This window comes from Nannospalax galili, unplaced genomic scaffold, assembly GCF_000622305.1.
Source record: "Nannospalax galili isolate Female #2095 unplaced genomic scaffold, S.galili_v1.0 scaffold451, whole genome shotgun sequence".
In the NCBI taxonomy this organism is placed as follows: domain Eukaryota; kingdom Metazoa; phylum Chordata; class Mammalia; order Rodentia; family Spalacidae; genus Nannospalax; species Nannospalax galili.
Window position 1 is genome coordinate 1362191 of NW_008331662.1, and position 25105 is coordinate 1387295.

General features: G+C 37.5%; 1 protein-coding gene across 15 annotated transcripts in view; it reads right to left on the minus strand.

Moving 5' to 3' along the window:
- The window catches only part of Znf644 (zinc finger protein 644), an 81408-nt gene that overhangs the window by 33833 nt on the left and 22470 nt on the right, over nt 1-25105 (minus strand). For 13 of the 15 annotated variants that reach the window (XM_008826817.2, XM_008826816.3, XM_029560475.1 and 10 more), the window contains one exon: nt 13021-13081. The exons of 1 other annotated variant lie outside the window; for it this stretch is intronic. In XM_008826817.2, the coding sequence (XP_008825039.1) occupies nt 13021-13064 (44 nt within the window). In that variant the 5' untranslated portion in view covers nt 13065-13081. Of the gene's footprint in view, nt 1-1677; nt 1716-13020; nt 13082-25105 lie in introns of those variants that run through there. One more of the 15 variants, XM_029560484.1, reaches the window with a different exon arrangement.

Sequence of the window (25105 nt, forward strand, 5' to 3'; positions counted from 1 at the left end):
TCTACATAGTGAGTTCCAGGCCAGCTGGGGCTACAGAGATACCATCTCAAAAAGACAAAAAAAATCACGAGTACACTACAGCTATATCTAACAAAATTTACAAACCTCTGAAACATAGTATAACATAATCCAGAGACAAAATAATACTATTGTGCAAAAGAAGGTCACATCCTTTGAAGCCAAACTAGCAGCTTCTCTGAAAGAAGAAAGGCCAAGTGATTGGGAAGGAAACACAAGCTACTTCTGGCTGGCTGCTGGTATTGTCTTGCGACCTGTGGTGGTCACAGGGTATTTACTGTGTGGTAATTCAATAAACTGTATACTTTCTGTGTATACTGTTATGCTGCTTATGTAACCTAGAAAAAACACATTACAAATACTTTATTACAATTTGAGATATCAATTGTGTGGTAGTAAAACTATGGGGATACAATAAATTTTGACTTCTTACACTTCAATTATACTTTGTGTAATTAATAGAAATGAATAAAAGATCTTAAAGAGAACTGCTGGGACTTTCAATGTGCTGTAGGAAAACTTACATATACTTAACTCTTCTGTTTTCCTAATATGTTTACCTTATCCCTTAAAAATGAGGTCTTTTAGCTTTATAAGAGGAAAAAATGCTCACCTTGAAAAATGCTAATACTGGAGAAAACTTGACAATGTCTGCTTTCTTAAAACTTTTAAGTATTTTTCTCTCAATTAGACAAAAATTAAGACTGAATGATGCTACCTCAACTAAAGGTGGTTTCTAGCACAAGTTTAGAATTCCCTACCTGCCAACTAAGCCTTGGCTTACACTTTATATTTTTTGACATTTTGATGAAACCCTGTAATACCAAATAAGAACTAAACACAGTATCGAGTTTTTCGTATCAAATAGTTTCTCCTCTAAATTTTATTATTTATGCGTAAGAGTGTATGGTTAACAGCAATCCAATTCAATTTTAAGCCACGTAGTGCCACCAAGTGGCAATTTTTCCAAAATAACATGAGCAATTTATAAATTATACTGCAATATTCAAACCTTGCAATTTTAGCAAAAGTTCAGAAATAACATAAGGTGTCTTTTTAAAAAAGAAGCATATGGTACCTTCTAATAGAGTTGTATAACAGAGTTGTGAAGTTAAAACTTTCTTGAAAGATCAGAAACTATGACTATAATGCATTTATTTTTTGTTGCTTTAATCCCAATTTCCCTAATTTGCTTTAGAAAACAATGAAACACACAGTAAAACATCTGAAAGGTTTCCTAACAATCTGTTACCCTTGTTAAATACAGGGAAGGGTATGAGGAGAATGGGAATTTAGTTAAGGCTTGTATTAGTTTCTCAGACTATTACAACAAAGTATTAGGCTACATTGCTTAAATAACAGAAATTCATGGCCTCAACATCTGGATGAAACAAAACATGACAACAGAGTTGAGAGGAACAAGCTCTTTGGCTTATAAATGGTCATCTTCTTCCTGTGTCTCCACATCACATCTGTCTCTTAGTATCTTGGTACCCAAATTTCCTCATTTATAAGACTATTATTAGCCATAACCAGATTAGGACCTATGCTCTAAATGGTCAAATATAATATGGGTATGTAAGATTAGAATTTTAATGCATAATAGTTTAACATATAATAGTTCAATACAAAACACTACACCTTCTGTGTGTACTATACCTGTATGTATGCAAGTGCACCCATGTGTGCAAAGCCCACAGAGGCCAGAAGAATGTCGACCCCGTGGAACTGGAGTTAGGGACTGTAGTTAGCCACCATGTAGGTGCTGGGCATGGCCAGTGCTCTTAACCACAGAGCAATCTCTCCAACTCCTTAAAATCTTAAGGACAAAAAACAATTTAAGCACAGAATGCTATTTTAAGTTAAATATTACCAGCAAAATTAATGAAATTTTAGTATAAAACAGTATTTATGAAATATCAAACCAATCAGATCAAAGTTCATGTTCAGTCCAGTCCTAGTACACTTAGTAATCTTCATCAGCTACCACTGACTATACTGTTTGTCCCCCTTGCTCTTCCTTAATCATGCCCCAAGACATCTTTAACGTCTGACTCAAGTTCTGCCTCCATGTATGTATGGACTGATCACTCTGTGCCTACCTCTTTAGTTCTTCTTAGACCATCCTAAATAAAGTATAAGGGCACTCTTAGTAACTTTCTGCTCTCTAATATTTTTCTTCACAGTACATACGCTTCTTTTGTTTTTCTTTGCCAACTACAAAGCAAGCTTCTGGAGGACAGGTACAGGTCTTGTTCACTGATATGCCCCTGGTATCTAAGATAGAACCTGGTGTGATGACTATTTTCTTGGGTATTTAAATGAAATGTGCAGAAGAACTTTAATAGCATCTCATATTTTTAAATGCAATCTACCAGTCCTTTCTTTTCCTTTTTCTGTTAGACACAAGATCTTATATAGCACCTGCCTCTGACTCCTGAGTGCTGAGATTACACGTGCACTAACATGTCTAGCCCTTTTGAATTACTCTCCACTAGGTAAGCAGAATGAACTTTCTACTTCTCAGGACATGATCCCGAATCCTTAACATAGTGAAGTAGCTGCACCAGGCATTGTCCATCTCTCAACCACACTCACTCTCTCTTCCCAGCAATCCATAGTGAGCCAACTCACTGCTCCTCTCTTGCATTTGCCCAGCACATTTTCCCTCATCATAGGACCCTTGTAAATGCAGTTTTTGTGGTCTGAACCCCACTCCTCCTCCTCAGCTCTCAATCACACAAAACTAGTGATCCTTAACAATGGTGTGCCCCTTCAGATCAGTTCAAGGTCACTTAATATGAGGAAACCTCCTTCCACCTACTTTGTCAAGCAACTTTGTCAAGTATTCATGCAGAACTGTTCAACTTTGAGCTGTCTTTCCAATATTCAATTGTTGATTAGTGATTTCTTATCTCTCCTAACTGAAGAAAAAACTTCCCCACAGTTCCAAGAGAACTCTGTTATGTATGTTGCATTTTGAGCAACTAAATGGTGCCGGGACACCATAAATGGATGGACACACAAACACAAATAAGCTAACTATAAAAACAAACAATGAAGTTCTACAATCACATCTAGTAATTAAAGTTTTATTAATTTTAGTTGGTTTTGTCAGAAACACTGCATGTTTCTAGGAAGTCTATCCACCAGTGTGTTCAAAAACAAGCAAGCTTATCAGACTATAGTTACACAATCAATTTAAAACTATGTAGAAATGCTGGGGGTGGTGGCACATGCCTTTAAACCGAACACTCAGTAGGTAGTGGCAGGTGGATTTCTGTGAGTCTGAGACCAGCCTGGTCTACATAGCAAGTTCCAGGCCAGTTGGGGCTACAAGGAGGCCCTGTCTCAAAAAGACCAAAAAAACAAACAAACAAACAAAAAAGCTATGTAGAAAATGTGACTTGATAGTATCTCATCTCAGGTGTATATGCACTTAGTATGTATAGACAAGTGTATACATATACATATACAGAACTTCACTCACATACCACATCATCAGTTTTTAACCTACCAGCATATGATTCAAAAAACTTGTATGTATGGAATGTCTCCAATATGTTCTAAAAACTGAAAGGCAGCCGGGTGTGGTGGTCCATACCTTTAATCCCTGCACTCAGGAGGCAGAGGCAGGCGGATCTCTGTGAGTTGAAGGTCAGCCTGGTCTACATAGTAAGTTCCAGGACAGCTGGGGCTACAGGGAGACCCTGTCTCAAAAAAGACAAAAAAAAGTTAAAAATCAAGCTGTTACCTAGGCACACTTGGGAGGCAGATAGATCTCTGTTGAGTTTGAGGATAGCCTGGTCTACACAGCCAGTTCCAGGCCAGCTGGGGCCACAGAGAGACCCTGTCTCAAAAAGCGCCCCCGGCCCCCACCAAAAAAAGCTGTTAAGGTAGTCCCTGATGCAAACTGACATATTTTTAAGAATAGACTAGGACATATAAAAGGGCACCAAAGATGTGAATAAATCCCAAGAACAAAGCAGGAAAGTAGTCCTCTGGAAGTCAAGGAGCAAGGAGACAGGCTTTATAAAAAAAAAAACAAAAAAAAAACTGGTCAGTATCTTGATCTCAAACTACTAGTCTCTAGAAAGATTTATTTCTATTGCTGAGGCTACCAAGTCTGCACCCTTATGGCACCCTAACACACAAATACACTTACTTTGGCAGAATGAATGAGATGCTTTCAATTAAACTTCATATGAAGGTTCTACTGTGAGGTAAAAACAAGATGAGTAATTTCTACCCTCTGGAAGCACCAAACTAAGATCACCTCTTTCACACTGAATGCTGAAAAACCGAAAGAATACCTGTTTGAACATATAAACAGATTTTCCCAAGAAAAACTTTTGTTCTGCCTACAGGTATACTGCGAATCCATACAGTAATGAAAGATGGATTTCAACCAGGCCAGGCAACCATGTCAATTTCCTTAATGGTAAGGGAACAGCTCAACTTTTAAAATCTGATATAGAAGATACATAATTCTCCATTTAACACCACGTTAATAACTTAGATTTAGATCCCTTACTAAATGTACTTCTCTGTGGTTGAGAAAATTCTCGGCTACTGTTAAAATTCTAGCTGTGCTTCAGAAAAAATTTGGAAACTTCTGCAAAAGATAGATTGTATAACTCCTTACCCATGAAATTAATTCCACTTCATTAAGGTCTCAGGTAGGCCATGCTGGCCTCATACTAGTTAAGTAGCCAAGACTTGGCTTGAACTCTTAATCCTCTAGCTTCCATCTCCTAAGTGCTGAGATTACAGGTATGCATCACCATGCCCAGTTCAATTCTCAAATAAGTCTGCACTTGAATCATCATTTTTTTTATTTATTTAATGTATATGAGTGTATTGCCTGTACTCCATGTGTATAAGTGCACCATGTCATGCAGTGTCCAAGAAGAACAGAAGATCAATCCTTTGGAACTGGAGTTAACCACCATGTGGGTGCTGGGATTTGAACCTGGGTCTTCTGCAAGAACAAGCAGTGCTCTTAACCACTCAGCCATCTCTCCAACCCCTGAAGACTTTTTAAAAATACCACTGCTCAGGTGGGCATGGTGGCATACACCTTAAATCCCAGCACTAGGGAGACAGAGGCAGGTGGATCTCTGTGAGTTCAAGGCCCACCTGGTCTACATAGTGAGTTCCAGGCCAGCTGGGGCTACAGGGATTACCTGTCTCTTAAAAATAAAATTAAAGTAAAATAGTTCAGTCCTTCTCCAATCTAAATCATTCTCACAATGGTGTCTGTGTGTATATAATCTCCTATAGCATGGTAATAATCAGCTATGACAGTCTAAAATGTAGAAATCAAATAATCATGTGCTATAATTGATGTGAAATATATACAACCAGATATAAGGGTCTATAAATGAGTATTGATTGAAAAACACCTTTTCAAATAATTTTTATTTTATATGCACAAGTGTATTGCCTGAATGTATGTAAGTGCACCCACATAGTGCAATCACCATGGCAGTCAGAAGAGGGCGTCAGATCTCCTGGAACTGTAGTTATATATGACTGTAGTTATATATGGTTGTTAGCTGCCATGCAGATGCTAGGAATCCAAACTGGGTCCTCTGCTAGAGCAGCAAATGCTCTTAACCACTGAGCCATTTCTCTAGCCCTGAAAAATACCTTTCCACCTACATTCCACCATATATATTTTCTCTAGAGGTAAAGGTTAGAATAAAAGATACTGTATGCTACAGCATGGTTTCATTATTAAAGTCATCTATGAATCTTCAATTACTCAGGTAGACTGAGAGACCCTGAAATTAAGAGACTGAGATCCTGAAATTAAGTTACCAGCAAAGGAAATTTAGCAGATTTTAAGGATTACACACAGAGACAAACTGAAATATACTGCTGAAATATAACGATAGTTTAATATAAAATGTCACATCAACTAAAAAAGTATATATGGTAATAGTCAATACTTTTTCATAATAAACACACACAGCAAACCAGGAATAAAAGGAAACTGCTCCAACCAATGAAAGCAACTTATGAACTGTCCACAGCTAACTTCCTACTCAGTAGTGATGGTAAGCTTCTCACAGATCAGAACAAAGCAAACATAAACATTGCCATTTCTATTTTAATACAGCACTATAATTCCTAGCTGGAGAGTTAAGGAATGGATGGAAGGGAGCAGACTAGAGCAGGCAGGAAGAAAAACAAGAAAGTAAAGAGGAAGGAAGAGCAATGTGAAAGGCATCCAATTTAGGAAGTTCCAAGTAAAATTACCTGTTTATGTAAGATATAATTTGATGCAGAGAATATCCTAAAAAATCCACAACCTGTTAGAATAAAATAAATCAGTAAAGTGGTACTACACAAAAATCAATGCACAAACAGGGATTGGAAGACTTATTATTAAGATGTCAGCATTATGCCCTGCATGGCTGCACATGCCTTTAATCCCAGGACTTGGGAGATGGAGGTAGGCAAATCTGAGTTCAAGGCCAGCTGGGGCTACAGGGAAACTGTCTCAAAAAGAGCCCCCCCCCCCAAAAAAAAGCCAGTATTATATAAAATAGACGTTCACAGATTCAGTGCAATTCTTCCCTATCAGAATCCCAATGATGTTTTTATAAGAACAGAAAAACTCATCCTAGAATTCAAATAGAATCATTACAGATTGGAAATAACAAGAACAACCTTAAAATGAGTAAGAATGCATATAACAAAAGATTAAAAATAGGGCTGGGAAGTAGATCAATAGGTAGAGAGCCTGCCTAGCATGCTTAAAGCCCTGGGTTCCATCCACATCACTGCATTAACCGGGTGTGGTGGCACATGCTTGAAATCCCAGGTGGAGGAAGGATCAGATGATCAAGGTCATCCTCACCTATGTAGCAAGTCGAAGACCAACCTGAGCTAAAATTATAAAATTCTTAGAAGAAAATAAGGGAAAGAGCTCATGACACTGGACTTGTCAATAATGTCTTAGATGTGATACCAGAAGCACAGACAAATATGAAAACAGATAAAATACTCTACAAAGTATTAACCTTTGTAATGGGAGAGACAATTTAACAAATCACTATTCAAGAGGTTAATATCCAGAATATTAGAAGTCTTACAACTCAGTAACAACACTCCAACTATATGAATTTTTTTTTTTAAGTAAGCCAAGAATTTGAGTAGCCATTGCTCCAAAACCGATATATAAATGCCAAAAAGCATGTGAAAAATGTTCAACTCCACTAATCAATCAAACCCACAATGAGAGCTGGGCATGGCACCTCACACTATAGAGGCTACAACAGAAGAATCAATTCCACCCCAAGAGTCTGAGGTTGGCAGAGCATGGTGGCCCACGCCTTTAATCCCAGCACTTGGGAAGCAGAGGCAGATGCAGGTGGATCCCTGTGAGTTCAAAGCCAGCCTGGTCTACATAGTGAGTTCCAGGACAGCTGGGGCTGAAGGGAGACCCTGTCTCAAAAAGACAAAAAAGAAAAAAGTCTGAGGTTAACTAGGACAATACAGCAAGACTCTGTCTCAAAATATGAGTGTACAAATAAACAAAAGTGAACCGAGACATCACAACCAGTAAGATAGCTGCTATCAAAACATAACAAAACACCACAACACACCACAACACACCATACCACACACACACATCAGAAAACATGAAGTGCTGGTGAAAATGTAGAAATAGACACATTTGTGTGCTGTTGGTAGCAATCACAAATGGTGTAGCCTCTACAGAAAACAATATGGTGGTTCTTGAGAACACTGAAAAACAGGGTCACCACCTAATCCAGTAATTCTACTTCTGGTACATATTCCCAAGGAACAGAAAGCAGAGATTCAAAAAAAATTATACACCTATGTTCATAAGAACATTATTCACAGTATATAGTCTGAGAAAGCAACCCTTTAATGAAAGAACTGATAAAAAATGTGATACACCATAGCCCTGAAAAGGAAAAAGATTTGCAAAATACCACAACATGGATAAACCTTGAGGTTATGTACTAAGTGAAATAATTTAGTTATAAAGGCAAATACTGAACAATTCTGCTTTCATGAGATAATTAAAACTGGGAAAATATGATCAATATGTTATGTGTGGAAACCAGTAACTTATCTGTGTATTTTCCTAAGTCTGAGAGGCAGAAGAAGAAATGTATAGTTCAAATGAGATCAGCATATATATGACTATAGTTTAATATATTTTGCTATTTCACATTTATTTTAGTGCCATGAGAGTAGAATAACATAGTTTCAGTCTTGTTACCTAAAAAACAAAGATTGAACTAGTATTTATAAAGTATTAACGGCAATGTCTGGTACTGTAAAAATGTTAAATGAAAAAGCCTGGGTATCATATGTAGTAAAGATAAATGCTCACTATGCGTGCCTTTGACTTCCAGAAACAGTGTCATAACACTAATTACATATGACTATAATTACATATCTAGTCATTCCTCTCCCTAAGGGTAGTAACTACTGTCAAAGATGGGCTGAAGGCAATTTAACAACAATAACAAATTTAGATAACATTAAGTAATCAATCAATATTAAAGAACATTTACTGAGCATCAGTCAGGCGGCAGTCCTCAGACTGACTAGAAGCCCTAAACCATTTCAAATATTGCCTTTACTAATGTTTTCAAAAGAATAGTATGTAAGAGGTCAAAAGACCTGGGTTCTATCTTTGCAATAATCACCTGGCCTCAGCTATTCATTTACTGATTTTGACCCTCATAACATTAAATATTAAATAATTAAATTAGTATCTGTATACAGACTTTCATAGCATCATTTATTTCTTGAGGCGTTCACAATCAGACTTGTTTAAATAGTTTGGAAAAAAAAAGAATCAGGAAACAATTTGAACAATAAGTTCTTGTTCCATAATAAAATATAAATTGCAGTACATTTAGGAAAATGTGTGTGGTGGGGAAGACTATAAATAATCCCAGCACTCAGAAGGCTGGAAGCATGAAGAATGAAGGCAAGTCAGAGGCCATCCTGGACTACTCAGTAAGACTGTCAACAGCCCAAAGAAATAAAACGCTAATAAATTTGGCAGCATAAACATAGTTAAACGAAACTGTTTTGCAAAACAACTTAGAAAAATTGAGATAAAAATTTTAGTTTGCAGGCTGGAGAGGTGCTCACTAGTTAAGAGCACCAGCAGCTCTTACAGAGGACCTGGGTTCAATTCCCAGCACCCACTTGCAACTGAGCTCCAGTTCCAGGAGATCCAACGTCTTCTACTGACCTCCGTGGACATGGCACAACACCAGTGTACTTATATGCATGCAGACAATACACTCATAGACATAAAATAAATAATTTTTTAAAAAAACTTTTAGTTTTTGCTCTTTCCCCACAATTGTTCAAATTCATCCTCCCACGAAAATAGGATTCTTTTCTCTAAGGCCTAACTCAAATGAAGAGGAAGACTCTGAAACAAGGATATCTACCAACCTGTGGAAATAAAAACCTTGTACAGAAACACAAATCAGTCTCAAAGTTAAATCTCTGAATCCTCATATCCAACAAGAAAACTAAGCACACTTTGCATCCAGAATGAACACAAGATAACCAAGGTTCTACCTTCAACAATCATCTAAAAACAAAAACAACAAATCCTTGTAGCGCAAGAGAAGGAACAGCATGAGATGGGGTCAATGTCCAACAGAAGCTGCACTGAGGAAAAGAAACAAATTGATCCCAGTGGGGAACAGCCTCTTCTTGCTCTGGACTTGCTAGAAGGCAATCTAGCTTCCGTCAAAAAAAAAAAGAAAAAAAACCCAGGTGACTACTATAGCCAACCCAACTAGCCAAGTTGCAAATATTAAGAAAAAACAAAACACCTGTCAAAATGTTTTAAAATTTTAAACGCTTCATTTCTTAAGAAAGCATTATTATACATGTTTGTAATGATAAAAAGAAATTTCAAAAATACTTTTGAGCAATGGTAAGCTACCTAAGCTATCATAATCAAAAACATTCTATCACAGCTCCTGATTTTGCTTCCTCAGTTTCTTCCTCCACCATTCCTTACCTTCAAGGAAATAAGAAAGTTGTCTTCACTTATTACATATGTGACCAATCTTCCTACTCTTCTGCTTAGTCCATCTTTTTAAAACTTCAAATTAAAGAAGTAACTACTTAAAAAAAAAAAAAGAAAGAAAAAAGAAAAAAAAAACAAAGAGAACACTCAACAGAAAACACTACAATTTCTACAAAACAGATTAATACCTCTACATTGAACTAGGAATCAAAATCAAAAAGCATGCATTCTTACTTAAGGTCTGAAAGTAAGATTATTAGCACTTTGTTTAACTGCACTTAGGATATACTCTAATTCCAAAATGCCTAAAATGCTGTCTGTATTGTTCTCACTGGCTTCTTCCTACAGCCAAACAGCAGCTGAAAGCCAGTGCCAATCCCATTCCAGTCAAAATTCTAAAACCCTGTTTGTCTGAGAAAGGAGACCTCTGCTACTGATCTGTGTTAAACAAACATTCACCAAGTATATACAGTATCCCCACTGATAAGATACTAAGATAAATACTATGTGAATGGTGGGTCTACAACCTTCTCAAGCTTGTAGTCTAATAAAGAGAACAACCTACTTCAGTAAGTGCAGGCCTGGCTCAAAGTTTGTGACATGACAGTAAGAATAACAGACTACCTCAGGAGGGAAGCTAACAACCAGGAGAAATGGTACTGGCAATATCTATGACTCTATGCATGTGGGCACAGCTGCAGTGAAGTAATTACATCCCATGTTATACAAGGCTTTCATTATTTTTCCAATAATGGGGGCAATGAAAATGACAGGTCTCTAGAAGAGGGAAAGAGTATAATAGAAAAGCTGGTCATTCAGACAGAACATATAAACAGTATATGACAATATTACTCAGTAATAAAATAATATCAGCATAACATGGGTGAAACTCAAAAACATTTGAGATAAGGCAATTAAAAAAAACTACAAACTATATAATTTGATGTATATAAAGTCCAAGAACAGCTAAAACTAAACCAGGCTAATAGAATTTTAAAAGGCTTACCTCAGGGGAAGGCTATTAGGTTGAAAAGGGTTAAGAATAAAATATTCTATTTCTTGACCTAGATGAGTGATTATGTGAACTATATAATATATATAGCCATTCAGTTTTATACTTTAAATTTTACTTATCATCAAATGTAAATTACAATGACAAAAAAGGAAAAAACAAACAAACAAACAAAAAAACCCCACATACAACTGCTAATTGCAAATAAACCAAGCCAATGCTACCCCAAAAGCAGGAAAATCAGGGGAAATGTTCTAATAGACACTCCATATTCAATCAGCAAACAAAATTCCTATAAGACCTTAAAGTAGAAGTGTTAAGACCTTAAAGTAGAAGTGTTAAGACCTTAAAGTAGAAGTGTTAAGCTTCTCCTCTACTTCAAGAAGACATGCTGCAACTTGACCAATATATTCCTTTTACTCCATATCATGCAGCCACATTTACTTACCAAGAATACAGCTGGCATTTCAATAGCTTACAACTACTAAAAAGCATTCTTTCATATACCAGAGCCAAAATGCATACTTCAAACTTCAGTTTTTAAAAAGTCAACAGTCAGGGGCGGGAGAGATAGCTTAGTGGTTAAGAGCACTGACTGCTCTTGCAGAGGACCCAGGTTTGATTCCCAGCACCCACATGGCAGCTATGAACTGTCGTTAACTCAAGTTCCAGGGGAATCCAAAGCTCTCTTCTGCCCTCCGTGGCATTGCACGACATGGGTGAACTCACATACATGCAGGCAATACACTCATACACATAAAATAAAAATAATACATAAAATAGTAAAAAAAAAAAAAAAGTCAACAGTCTTTTTAAAAGCTAGTCAGAATGCTATAACAGAAAAGTCATTCAGGAGGCTGGGGAGCTGGCTCAGTAAAGTTATTGTTGTACAAGTATGAAGGCCAGAGTTCAGATTCCCAATACTCACATAAAAAGTTGGCTGGCATGGTAGCCCACCTGTAATTCCAGTGTTCTAGAGCCAAAAACAGTCCTTAGGGAAAGCTGGCTAGCTATATGAGATGAACTGGTAAGCTCCAGATTCAGCAGATACCTTTCTTCAGTAGACAAGACATTGATCAAGGAATACACCTGACATCAACCTCCAGCCTCCACCTGCATGTGGCTGCACACATGCAAACACACACAGAACATGCACAGACATAAAAAGAAGTCAATCAGATACACTCACAAGAAAAACAATTTATGTAGTATACTGTATTTTCTCCACTAACAAAATTAAGCAACCACACACATTTTGAACCAACTAGTCAGAGCTCAGTAATAGTGGCTAACCCAACATCAATCTACTTTTTTTTATATATTATTTTTATTTTATGTGTATGAGTGTATTGCCTGCATGCATGTGAGTGCACCCATGTTGTGTAATGCTGCAGAGGTCAGAATAGGGCTTCAAATTCCTCTGGAACTGGAGTTAAGGACGGTTCGTGCCTGCCATGTGGGTGCTGGGAATTGAACCTGGGTCCTCTGCAAGAGCAGTCAGTACTCTTAACCGCTGAGCCATCTCTCCCGCCCCCAATCTACTTTTCTAACAATACAACAGTTGTGAGAAATCTGTGAGCTTTAGGTAATCTAAACACTAAAAAAGAAAAACTAAAATTTAGCCTCACCAATTTAAGGTTGCTTATTTCCTCATATCAAATAAACTGAACTAAGCTTATCAAAACATTAATTCTTCAGATTGCAAAGTTTTATTAAAATTCTTTTGATTATAGATTGGAAGGCCTACTTCCAAAACAAACTTTATTATTCCTCTCCCTGTAGCCCCAACTGGCCTGGAACTCACTATGTAGACCAGGCTGGCCTTGAACTCACAGAGATCCGCCTGCCTCTGCCTCCTGAGTGCTGGGATTAAAGGCATGTGCCACCACGCCCAGCTTCCCACTTTGATATTTAACACTTAACAAAGTGATCTACTTACCCAAATTTTGCCTTAGAAACATCTTGATACAAAAACAATCTCATCCGAAATTACATCAAACCTGAAAGAATAAATGTAAAAAGTTATTTAGTTTTTTGTTTCTGGTAGGAAAACCCGTATCTACAATACACTATTCTTAAATTATAAATCATTTTAGTACCATAGGACTGGCAATACTGGTCTTTAGTCTATAGGCACCTGGTTCTGAAACCCTACAAGAATAAATTTACAGATGGTCAGGTCCCTTACATAAAATGTCTTTGTACATGCACATTCTTCCATGTACTCAAACATTTCTGTATTATTTTTTAACAGTTTATTTATTATTTTATATTTGTATGAGTATATTGCCTACATGTGTTTAAGTGCACCATGGCATGCAATGCCCACAGAGGTCAGAAGAGGGAGTCAGATTCCCTGGAAACTGGAGTTAGAGACAGTTGTCAAGAGTCAAGTGAGTGCTGGGACTCAAACCCAGGTCCTCTGCAAGAGCAGTCAGTGCTCTAACTGCTGAGTCATCTCTCCAGCCCCCTCTATATTACTTTTAATACCTAATACTATGAAAATGCTATGCACACAGGTGTTGCATTACATTGTCTAGGGATTAGCAATAAGGCAAGTCTGTACATGCTTACTCTAGCTGTAATTTTCCAAATATTTTCAATACAAGGTTTGTCAAATTAATGAATGTAGAACCCGGGTAGAATTGACTACTAATAAAACATACTTCTAGATCAGTGTTTAGTATTATGTCCATACCAAAAATACACCAAAAAACCAAAAATAAAATATACAGAAATGGAAAGGAATAAAATATATTAATAGGTGTGATAATAACTAATAGACAGTGTAAACACCATTAGAGACTAGTACAAACTGATACTGTTCTTCAATTTAATCTTCAATCTACTATATACCATTTTCACAACTAATAATCCACTGAAAATGAACTTTCCAAAAATCTTACTATTATACCATTATGAAAATTCAATATATCTTACTGGAAATTGTATATATTTCCTTCCCCTATCTGAAGCCAGTATATTATTTTAAATTCTCTGTTCTCAAAAAGAAAAGGCACTAGATACTTATTCCAATTCTCAGCCTAGATCACTGTAAGTATTCCATTCTGTCCTCAGAACTATGGTATGTGATCACTTTACAGTGCTTATCCTAAACACATACACTCCTACTTTCTCTACTACTGTGTTTACATCACACTAAACCTTCCAGAGCCAGAACAGCCCCCAGACTCCCTCAGCCTTCCTGCTTTTTCAAATGTTGAACTAAAATTACCTATCTCTACCTGCCTTCAACTTTGCTTAGTAACAGCTTTTTCTAAAAAATATTTTATTTATTTTGTGTATGAGTGTATTGCCTGCATGTATGTGAGTGCACCCACGTCGTGCAATGCTGCAGAGGTGAGAAGAGGGCTTCAGATTCCCCTGGAACTGGAGTTAAGGACGGTTCGTAGCCGCCATGTGGGTGCTGGGAATCAAACCCGGGTCCTCTGCAAGAGCAGTCAGTGTTCTTAACCGCTGAGCCATCTCTCCAGCCCCAGTAACAGCTCATTACTAACCAGTCCTTCAAAATTGCAGTCAGTCATCCTGGCAGAGTGGTCTTTAATTCCATCAGCTGTATCAAATTAGGGTTATCAATTGTGAAACCTGTATAATTCTAAAATGGTGATTGCTCTGTTTACCTGTGTACTTTCTTATTTTATGTGTATGAGTGTTTCACTTGCCTGTATGTTAAGTACACCCGTGCATACAATCCCCATGGAGGCCAAGAGTATGTCAGATCCCCCCGAACTGGAGTTATGGAAGGTTGCTAGCTACCATCTGGGTGCTGGGAACCAAATTCAGGTCCTCTACAGTAGAAGCCAGTGCTCATAAGCACTGAGCACTCCAGCCCCTACTTGTGTATTTTCTGAATCACAGTGTGAACAAAGTGAAAACATGAATTCACTTATTTCAGAGTACTCCAGTTGGTGGGCACATAGTAAATTTCTAACAATGTGGACTGAATAAGGGATTCAAATTTTGCAAGGCACGGTGGCTCACACCTTTAGTCCTAGCACTTGGGAGGCAGAAGCAGGCAGATACTTCTGTGAGTTCTAGGCCACCCCAGTCTACATAGTGAATTCTAGGCTAGCTGGGGCTACAGGGAGACCCTGTCTCAAAAGACCATGTCAAAAAAAAAAAAAAAAAAGGGATTCAAATTGTGTTATATCCCAAAACTATTTAAGACATAAAATAAACAAAATAAACAAGTAATATTCAGGCTAATGAATTTACTTCACATCTTCAAATATTATAGAGAAAGTAACCCTTCTGGATACATTGACCCTATGAATAACCATATTTAAGTAAAAATAAAACTGACAATAATAATCAGCCCAGTACTGTCTTCTATTTAGTCAGTTAATCCATTAGGACTAGGATTTGGGTATTAAGGATTTCTACCCCTACAAAAAGTGTGAACCATACACATAAAATAAAAATAATAAATAAAATATCTTTTTTAAAAAGTTTGAACCAGAAATCCTAGACTAATTTTAGTATGAAGCAGAAAAGATTGGAGACATCAACAAACACAGTTTGGACACTAATTCAGAAAAGTGGTTTAGAAGCTTTATTGTGTAAAATACCTGGATGATTTATTATACAAACTGTTAGGCTCTGGCCCCAGGGTTTTTACTTTTGTGGGTCTACACTAGTGCCTTAAATGATACATATCCTTAAGTGAAAAATCACAAACCTAAATTTTTTTTGTAATATCTAGATGTGACAGCCCCTGCCACCTAATAACTTGGACTTCTACTTGCCCAGAACTGCACACACTGGGACCTGTTACAGACTAAATCCAAGTGAGAGCATTAGAGATCCACTCTAAGTTGCTGCACAATAGGCTAAAACATGGCCCCACAAAAGATACTACCCTCATCTGTGAAACCTATGTGCTGTCTCCTAGTAAAGGGTCTGTACAAATATGACTAAGAAACGTGAGATGCAGTATTAAATAAGAAGGGTTAGCAGGCTCTTTGACAAGGACAGAAAATCCTTGTACCTAACAACACATACAGTTATGCATCTAACCATTATTTTTACTTATTGTTTGTTGTGTCCTGAGAATATTAATTTGAAGGTGTGGGGCAAGGATACTATAGTCCCAGTTGCACACTATTATGGGAGAGAATGATTTCTATACAGTGTAGTATACTTAATAATCATTCAATTTTGAGAAAAAAATTGAGATGAACAGATGGCCCTGAATTATCTGGATGGGTCCTAAGGACAATCTTATGAAACCATATAAGAAGGCAAGAGGGAATCTAACTACACAGAGAAGGCAATGAGACAGCATAAAAATTTGAAAATGCTGGGCTTGAAGATTGAAAGGATATGGCCAACCCAGGAAAAGGCAAGACATGGATACTTGTCTAATGCCTCCACAGAAGAACAGCTGTGCCAAAACCTCCTTTCCATCCTTAGTTAACAATTTCAGACTTTTCTTTCCTTGTATCACTAGGCGTTAAACATAGAGCCTCCTACACACTAGGCAAGTGTTCTGATCTCTATCCTAGCTGCTTTGGGGGTTTGTTCAGCTGAAACAAGTCTTGGTAACTTTCTCAAGTTGACACTGAACTCATTCTATAGGCCAACCAGGCCTTAAACTTGTCCTCCTGCCCAGCCTTCTTAAAAGTTATAATTTCTGACTTCTGGCTTCTAGAACTAGCAGAATAAATTCCTGTTCTTTAAAGCCACCCAATGTGATAATTTGTTACAGCAGTCACAGGAAATCAGTGTGCTGAAAATGGCAAATTCATAAAGAATTTAGAAGAGCCTGGTCTACATAGATGAGGTGCTGAAAACAGAACTATATTCTTCCCTCCAAATTTCTTATGTGAACACCCTGACCCCAAATGTGACTACAAATGTGGAGGAAGAGTTTTCAGGAGGCAAATAAATTGGATGAGGTCCCAAAGATGATGAATGAGGCCATAATCCAGTATGACTGGTATCCTTCTGAGAAGAGAAACTAGGTGTGCACACAGGGAAAAAGTCTCAGCAGAAACAACCTACATCATCTTCACCTTCCATACTACATTAGATTAAGCAAATAAACTGTTTAGTCTACCCATTCTGGGGTATTTTATTATGGCAGTCTACGTGAATTAATCCATAAGGGGATACACAGGGTTACAAGACATTGCAAATTTACTTAACTACACACTTCAAAATTCTTAAAATAGTAAATTGTGTTATGTACATTTATTGCAATAAAAAATAAAAGTATGCCAGGCATAGTGTACAGGGCTTTATGAGTGGTGCACTCAGCAGGCAGAGCCAGGTGGATCTCTCACCAAGAAAAGCCTACTCTACATGGTGAGTTCTAGGCCACCTATGGCTACAGGGAGACCCTGTCTCAAAAACAAAAAAGAAATTTTAAAAATTACATTCACATACAATACAAATGAAGTAACAAACTTCAGCTTTAGCTTTATTTTTAAAATCTTGCTCTCCTCAAAAATCAGGAGGAAAACACTTATATGCATTGTTCATCAAAAACAAGTATGTATTAGACACATAAAATTTATTTTAATTTTTAACAAATAATAATTGTACATTTACTTATGGGGTAAAATTCTGTTTTGATCTGGGTTTACATTGTCAAATGATTAGATTACACTAATAATCTATTACCTCACAGACTTATAAAAGTGGCAAAATATTCAAAATCTACTCTTAGAAAGTCTGATATATACAAAGCATCATTATTGTCGCCATTCTGTGTATTACACAGCAGATAACAACCATCCATAACTCTAGTTCCAGGGGATCTGATGCCCAAGACTGACCACCAAAGGCACTGCATGACAAGGGTACACTTGCATGCATGCATGCATGCAGGCAATACACTCATACACATTAAAAAAAAAAATCCAAGACACCTAGACAAGTAAGAGCAGAGAGTAGAACATCTAAGAGTCCAGCTCCATAGTAATTACAGCAATCCTGCAAGGAAGCTAGTCACACCACAAAGTCGTCCAGTAAGATGGAAGGAAATACTGTCCTAGACTCAAAAAAAACCAGAAATCCTACCTACTCCCTGTAGACAGAGGGGGAAATCTCGTAACAGGTTAACACTGGGTACAAAGGGATCTTGACTCAGTAGGGAAAGGTAATCCTAAATGACAGGCTGGTTGCTTAAGAAACTCAAAAGAAAAATGTGGTAAGAGGAACTATAAGGAATCACAAGGTACACCATCTTGTTTGTGGTAATGGCTTCTTGGGTTCACACATATCAAACTTGTTAAACATTGCCTCTATGGATTCAACCAGAGACTGAAAATACTCAGAAAATGTATAGCTGTACTAAAGATGTAGACTTTTTTATTTCCTAAGCAATACAGTATTATTGGCTATTTACATAGCATTTAGTTTGTATCAAGTATTGTAAATCATCAAGAGATTAAAGTACAAAGGAGGACATGCATAAGTTGCAAGCTAACACTCTACCATTTTATATGGGACTTGAACACCATATATTTTGGTATCTTGAGGGTCTTGTAACAAATTCTCCATGGATCTTCAGAGGATACTATGTATGAATGTGTTTTGCTGCATGTTAGTACACTTTCAAAAATAAAATCGTCCTATTACAAATCACAGAAGAGTTGTAAAACAGCATTTCATTTATGAATAAGGGAACGAAGAGATGCATGGTGTCCTTTGTCACTAGCCACAATGAGCTACCACTACAGAACTGTAAGACTGGCTAAAATCATTAAGACTAATCATTCTAAGGGTGAGTGAAGAAACGAATGTCTGAATCTCAAAATAATTATGCAGAGAGAGCGCTAAATGTGCAAGGAATTATGGTTTTATTTATATAAAATTATGGGGATATACAAACTAGCATACATATTACAGAATGCAGACCAGTCACTGTCTGGGCACAGAGGGAGTTGGATAAGGAAGGATTACCACCAGACATAGGAAGAATTCTGAAAGTAAAGACAATGTTCATTACTGTTCAAATAATGCACTTCAGACATGTGACTTATCAGTAACTTTAAAAATTCACAATATGCTAAGTAACAAGTTCAGGAAAAATTTCAATCTCAAGTCAGAGTCAAGTAGAAATGAATTAGCTCTTAACTGGTAATTTACCAACATCTGTCTACAACTGGTAATTCAATACATAACCAAAGCTTCCAAAACTCTCATAATCTATGAAACATAGTGGAATCATCTGTACACATTGAGATTATATATGTAGGGGTGTGTGTGTGTGTGTGTGTGCATATAATTCTATCTTCACCCAAACACAATTTCTGTTCAAGTATAAGGATTAACACTAAAAATTAATCTGCTTTTACAGAGTAAATCAAAACACACTTGCAACAATATTCTCTATTCTGCATCACACCATTGTCCACCCATTTGGCAATGACTCAAGAGGTGGAGTCTTTTCTCCAACTCCCTAATTCCTGGACTATATAAGGAATTACAGCAGAGTGCCAAAAACATGCATGCTGCTTCTACAGAATCATGCTGACACCATGTAAACACCCTTTAATCTGCTGGAGGCTTGATCAGACATCCCAGCTATCTCACTCAGTCCTAGATCCATCTACATCCAGCTGACTCCCTAGAACACATTAAAAGCTAGTCAACAGCCACAGTCACCTTTGTGGCCTGTGGCTAATCTCAGACTCACTAACAGGCCTGGCCAAAGCCAGAAACACCACCTGGCTGACTCCTAGATTTGTTATAACACATAATTCAATTTTCTTAGTCTCAGATCTACTTTAAAGTAACATCTGATCTTAGTCTCTTCACTTTTAAAGACTCTACAAAACATTTTATTACAAGTTCTTCAAAATCAGAGATATGTAAATTGGGCAAATCATTTCCTCAATGTCACCAGTCAATAACAATTTTTTTGTGAAATTGTTAGTAAAGAGCGTTATAGAATTAAATAATGCAATAAAATTTTTAAGATATCCCCAAATCTATCAAAACTACTACTGAGCAATCTTGCATCCTATTATTCCTTCTATTTTTGTTAGTGAAACCTTAATTTTCTTCTAAGAAAATGTTCTGATTAGCCTACCTCTACCATGTACCCAGCAAGTCCTAGGTCCCTGGATGTAGACCAGGCTGATCAGGGTATCTTATCCTCTTTGCCTTGGTAATCTGTTCACAGATGGGAATATAGATCCATCTACATTATATTATTCATATTATATCATAGGAGACCTAGAATCCTTCTCAGGAAATGTTCAAATGCTACAGGCAAAGGGGTTACGTTCTTTAGCAGAAAAGACTCAAGAATAATGAAATAAGAGTACCTAGGGGCTGGAGAGATGGCTCAGCAGTTAAGAACACTGGTTGTTCTTGCAAAAGACCTGGGTTCAAATCCCAGCACCCACATGGCAGCTAACAACTGTCCGTAACTCCAGTCCCAGGGGATCGACAGCCTCTTCTGACCTCCATGGGAATTGCACGACATGGGTGCACTTACCTACATGCAGGCAATACACACATACACATAAAATAAAAAAAAATAAAATAAGAAATAAGAGTGCCCAGTGATCACTCTGGAACAGGTAATCATAACTGTCCAACTGAGACCTACTGAAATACTAAACAAAGAACATGAAAAGCCATTCATGTGAGAACAACAGAGTGCTAAAACAACAATGAATGCTGGCCAAGCCAAAGCCCAAAATGGAAATCTACAGATGTGAATCTGATGTGAAAGTACTTTTGCCTTAGGGCCATTTGCCAGTATCAATAAATGGAGAAGACCACATTATGTACAAGGCTGGGCACATGTCCAGAAAGACCTGCGAATGCTCCAAGTGCTCACTTCTGGCCTACCTTGAGGTGGGTATAAGCAGGAAATGAAAAGAAGTTTTAAATTTTCTGGCCAAGTATTGAAAGTATTAGAGAAAACCTCAACAAAGACTAGAAAATGTACTGGTCTCAGGAACTTAGGAGATCACTCCCCAGTCATTAACCTACCAAGCTAACTTGACAGAGATTTCAATGGGAAATGTGACCAAAACAAATACCAATTTTATGAAATTCTGAAATATTACAAACTCAGAGGAAGGGTATGATTATCAAAGTTGCCATATTATTTAAAATATACAATTTAACCCAAAATTTATGGAAGGAAAAAAAAGACAGTCAACAGAAAATAGATGACATTTTAAAACCAATTTGTAAAAGTATATTCAAAGAATGAGGACTGGAGAGATGGCTCAGCAGTTTAGAGAACTGGCTGCTCTTGCAGAGGACCTGGGTTCAATTCCCAGCACCCACATGGTGGCTAACAACCATTTGTAACTCCAGTTCCAGGGGATAGGACACCCTTTTCTGGCCTCTGCAGGCATGTGGTATACTGACATGCAAGCAAAACACTCATCCATAAAACTCAAAAATTAAGACTATATATTCAAAAAAACCCTATATATTCAAGTAGGCCAGGCATGGTGGTGTGCACCTTTAATCCCAGCACATGGGTGGCAGAAGCAAGCAGATCTTTTTGAGTTCAAGGCCAGCCTGGTCTACTTAAGAGAGTTCCAGGCCAGCTGGGGCTACAGGGCAAGCCTGTCTCAAAAAGACACAACCCCCCCCCAAAAAAAACCCACTATATATTCAAAGAATGAAAGAATACCGTGTATTAAAAAACTAGCTCCTCTTAAGAAAAGTATGAAATAGATGACTATCAAAGAGGCAATGAATAGGAAATTGAATTATGAAAAGGAGCCAAAAAGATTCTGGAGTCTGGAAGCACAGGAACTAAAATGAACAATGCACTAGAACTATACATCAGCAGAAAAAAAACAGACAAAAGAAAAACCTGAAAACAGAGCTACTGAGAATATCCTGTCCGAGGAACAAAAAGACAACAAATGAAACATAATGCATAGGTGCTGAGACCTACAGGATGGACATGGAAGCACATGCAATGAGTTAAGAGAAAGGGGAGGTTAAAGGCAGAAAAGAAACCAGAGAATTATTCCAAATTTAATGAAAAATATCACCTATACACCCCATCAAAAGCCGAAGAAATTAAAGAGATTTGTACCAAAACACAAATGCTAAAAGACATAGAAGAAAGAAGTCACATGCTGCTCACAGAGGTCCTATAACATGAACTCACATCCCATCAGAAACAAGGCAATGGGAACATCCAAAACACAGGAAGACCAAGAACATCCAAAAACACTGACGACCAAGGATCCTGTAACTATTTTTCAAAACTGAAGGATATTAAGATAGTCACAGACAAATCTTAAAACATACCCTTCAGATACAAGTACAACCTTAATCCAACTGAAGAAAAATCACGGTGACTACAACATAAATAGAAGACAGCACTTTTTGTTTGTGGCTTTTCTGATCTGATTTAAAAATCTACCTCTTTTGTGTGAAAGTAGTATAAAGAAAGGGGAAGAGATAGAGCTATATATTAGGTTGGTATAAGAGCTGGATTAAAGTGAAGTCAGTTTCAATTACCAGGGTAACTATAAAGAAAATGAAAAATATATACAGAATAACACTTTAAATTTTTTTTTATTTTGGAAGCATTGTTTATGTATTGAATTACCAGTTATAGATAGACGCTGGTAAATTACCAGTTATAAAAGAGATACTTTATTTCTACTTCACTCTGACTTTCTTGGATCTGGGCATGGTGGCGTATACCTTTAATCCCAGCAGGTAGTAGGCAGAGGCAGGCAGTGCTCTGTGAGTTGGAGGCCAGCCTGGTCTACATACTGAGTTCCAGGAGAGCTGGAGCTACAGGGAGACCCTGTCTCAAAAAGACAAAAAAAAAAAAATTCATTTCTACTTCTACTTCATTCTTTCTTGAGATGGGAATTTCTTTTATTTATTTATTGTATTTTTTTATTTTTCGTATTTTGAGACAGGGTCTCCCTGTAGCCCCAGCTGGCCTGGAACTCACTATGTAGACCAGACTGGCCTTGAACTCACAGAGATCCGCTTGTCTCTGCCTTCTAAGCACTGGGGTTAAAGGTATGGACCACTACACCAGGCTTAAAATAACAGTTTAAAGGGTAAACTAGAAAACACCTACTCAAAACAAAACGAAACCCTAGAGAAATACAGAACAAAGACATGTTGAAAACAAACACCAATACGGTAGATATATATTCACTTTCACCAGCAATTACACTAAATGAAAATTAACTGAGCACTCTCATCAAAACCTGTAATCATCAAAATAAGCAAAATAAGAAATATACTTTAAATCCAAAGACAGAAGCTGAAAGGAAAAAGATGAACACAGACACACCACACAAACAGTAATGAGAAGATAGGTGGAATGGCAGAGATTAAGACATAAATGATTGCTACAGACAAAAAGGATGTGTTATGGACTGGAGAGATGGCTCAGCAGTTAAGAGCACTGGCTGTTGTTAAGAAGGACCTCCCAGAACCCACATGGCAGCTAAGAACTGTTGGTAACTCCGTTCCAGGGAATCCAATGCCTTTTTCTGGCCTTTGGGGATACTGCATGCATGTGGTGCATTTACATACATGCAAGCAAAACACTCATATAATTAAAACCAAAAAAATTTAAAGTACATTTTATAGTAAAAAGTTCAGACTATCTTTATATTATTAACATATATATACATTTTAAAAAACAGCTCCAAAGTGAATGAGGTAGAAACCAATTGAAAGGACAAAGATCTTTCCAAAGTAACCTCAAATCTTCACTTTCAGTAATGGATAGAGAAAACAAGTGTCCAGGAAGGAAACAGATTTGAATATTATAAAGCAGCTACACCTAACAAAAAACCTACAGGCCACCCTAGCAATGACAGCAGCAAATACATTCTTCAGTGAGCAAGGAACAGCCTCCAATATAGAGAACGTGTTAGGCAGCAAAACGAGTCTCAATAAACTTAAAGGGACTGAAAGTAAATGAAGAATGTTCTCTAACCACATGGAATAAAACTAGAAATCAATAAGAAAAGGAAATCTGAAAAAGTAATGTATGTCAAAATTAAGCAGTCAACTTTTAAATAATATGTAAGCCAAAGAAGTCACATGGAACATCAGAAATTATATGTGAATAAATGACAACAAAAAGACCAAATCTTATGGGACGAAATGGTGCAATGTTTAGAGAGAAACTATAGCTATTCAAGCATGTATTTAAGAAAGAATGGCTGGAGAAACAGCTCAGCAGCTAAGAGCACTAGCTGCTCTTGTAGAGGACCAGAGTTCGATTCCCAGCACCTACACAGCAACTAGCACCCATTCATAACTCCATTCCCAAAGGACCCAATACCCTCTCCTAGCCTCTGTGGGCATTGCACACCATACCTGCACTAATGTGCATGCAGGCAAAACACTCATATACATAAAATATTTTTTTAAAAATATTTCAAAGCCAGACACAGTGGCACAGGCCTTTAATCCCAGGACTCAGGAAGCAGAAGTACGTGGATCTCTGTGAGTCCCAGGCCAGGCAAAGCTAAATAGTAAGATCTGTCTCAAAAAATAAACTGCAACTCTCTCCTACCCACAGACTTCTCTAGGGAACCAACCCAGCTCCTCAGTGCAGTCCCCATGAGGCCTTGGGGCCTCTTCCCACCCCATCTGCCTTTACATCTCTTGGTGGCACAGCCACCGCTGACCTAGACAAGCATCTTTCTGGGCCCTGCTCCCAGGCCAGTCCAACCCCCAAATTCCTGAGGCCAAAATTTTTCCTGAAGGGATCCAGACCTTAGAAGAAAGACTGAAAGCTTCTGATCCTCACCTGACTTGGGCCTCTGGGGGAAATCCTGAAGACAAAAGCAATCAAGCTACTCCAATATAAAATCAAAAGCGAGAACCTGGAAGCTTAGAGGAACCAGCTTTTCATGCCCCAAAAGTAAACCACAAAGACACATAAAGGTCACAAAAAGAAGCAGACCTAAACTTGAAGGCTTGAGTCTCACACAAGCATCAGAAACTACAAAAGAAATCCACATGTCAAAATCACAGAGAAAAAATAATAACACGAAAAACCAAAATAACATATCCCCACC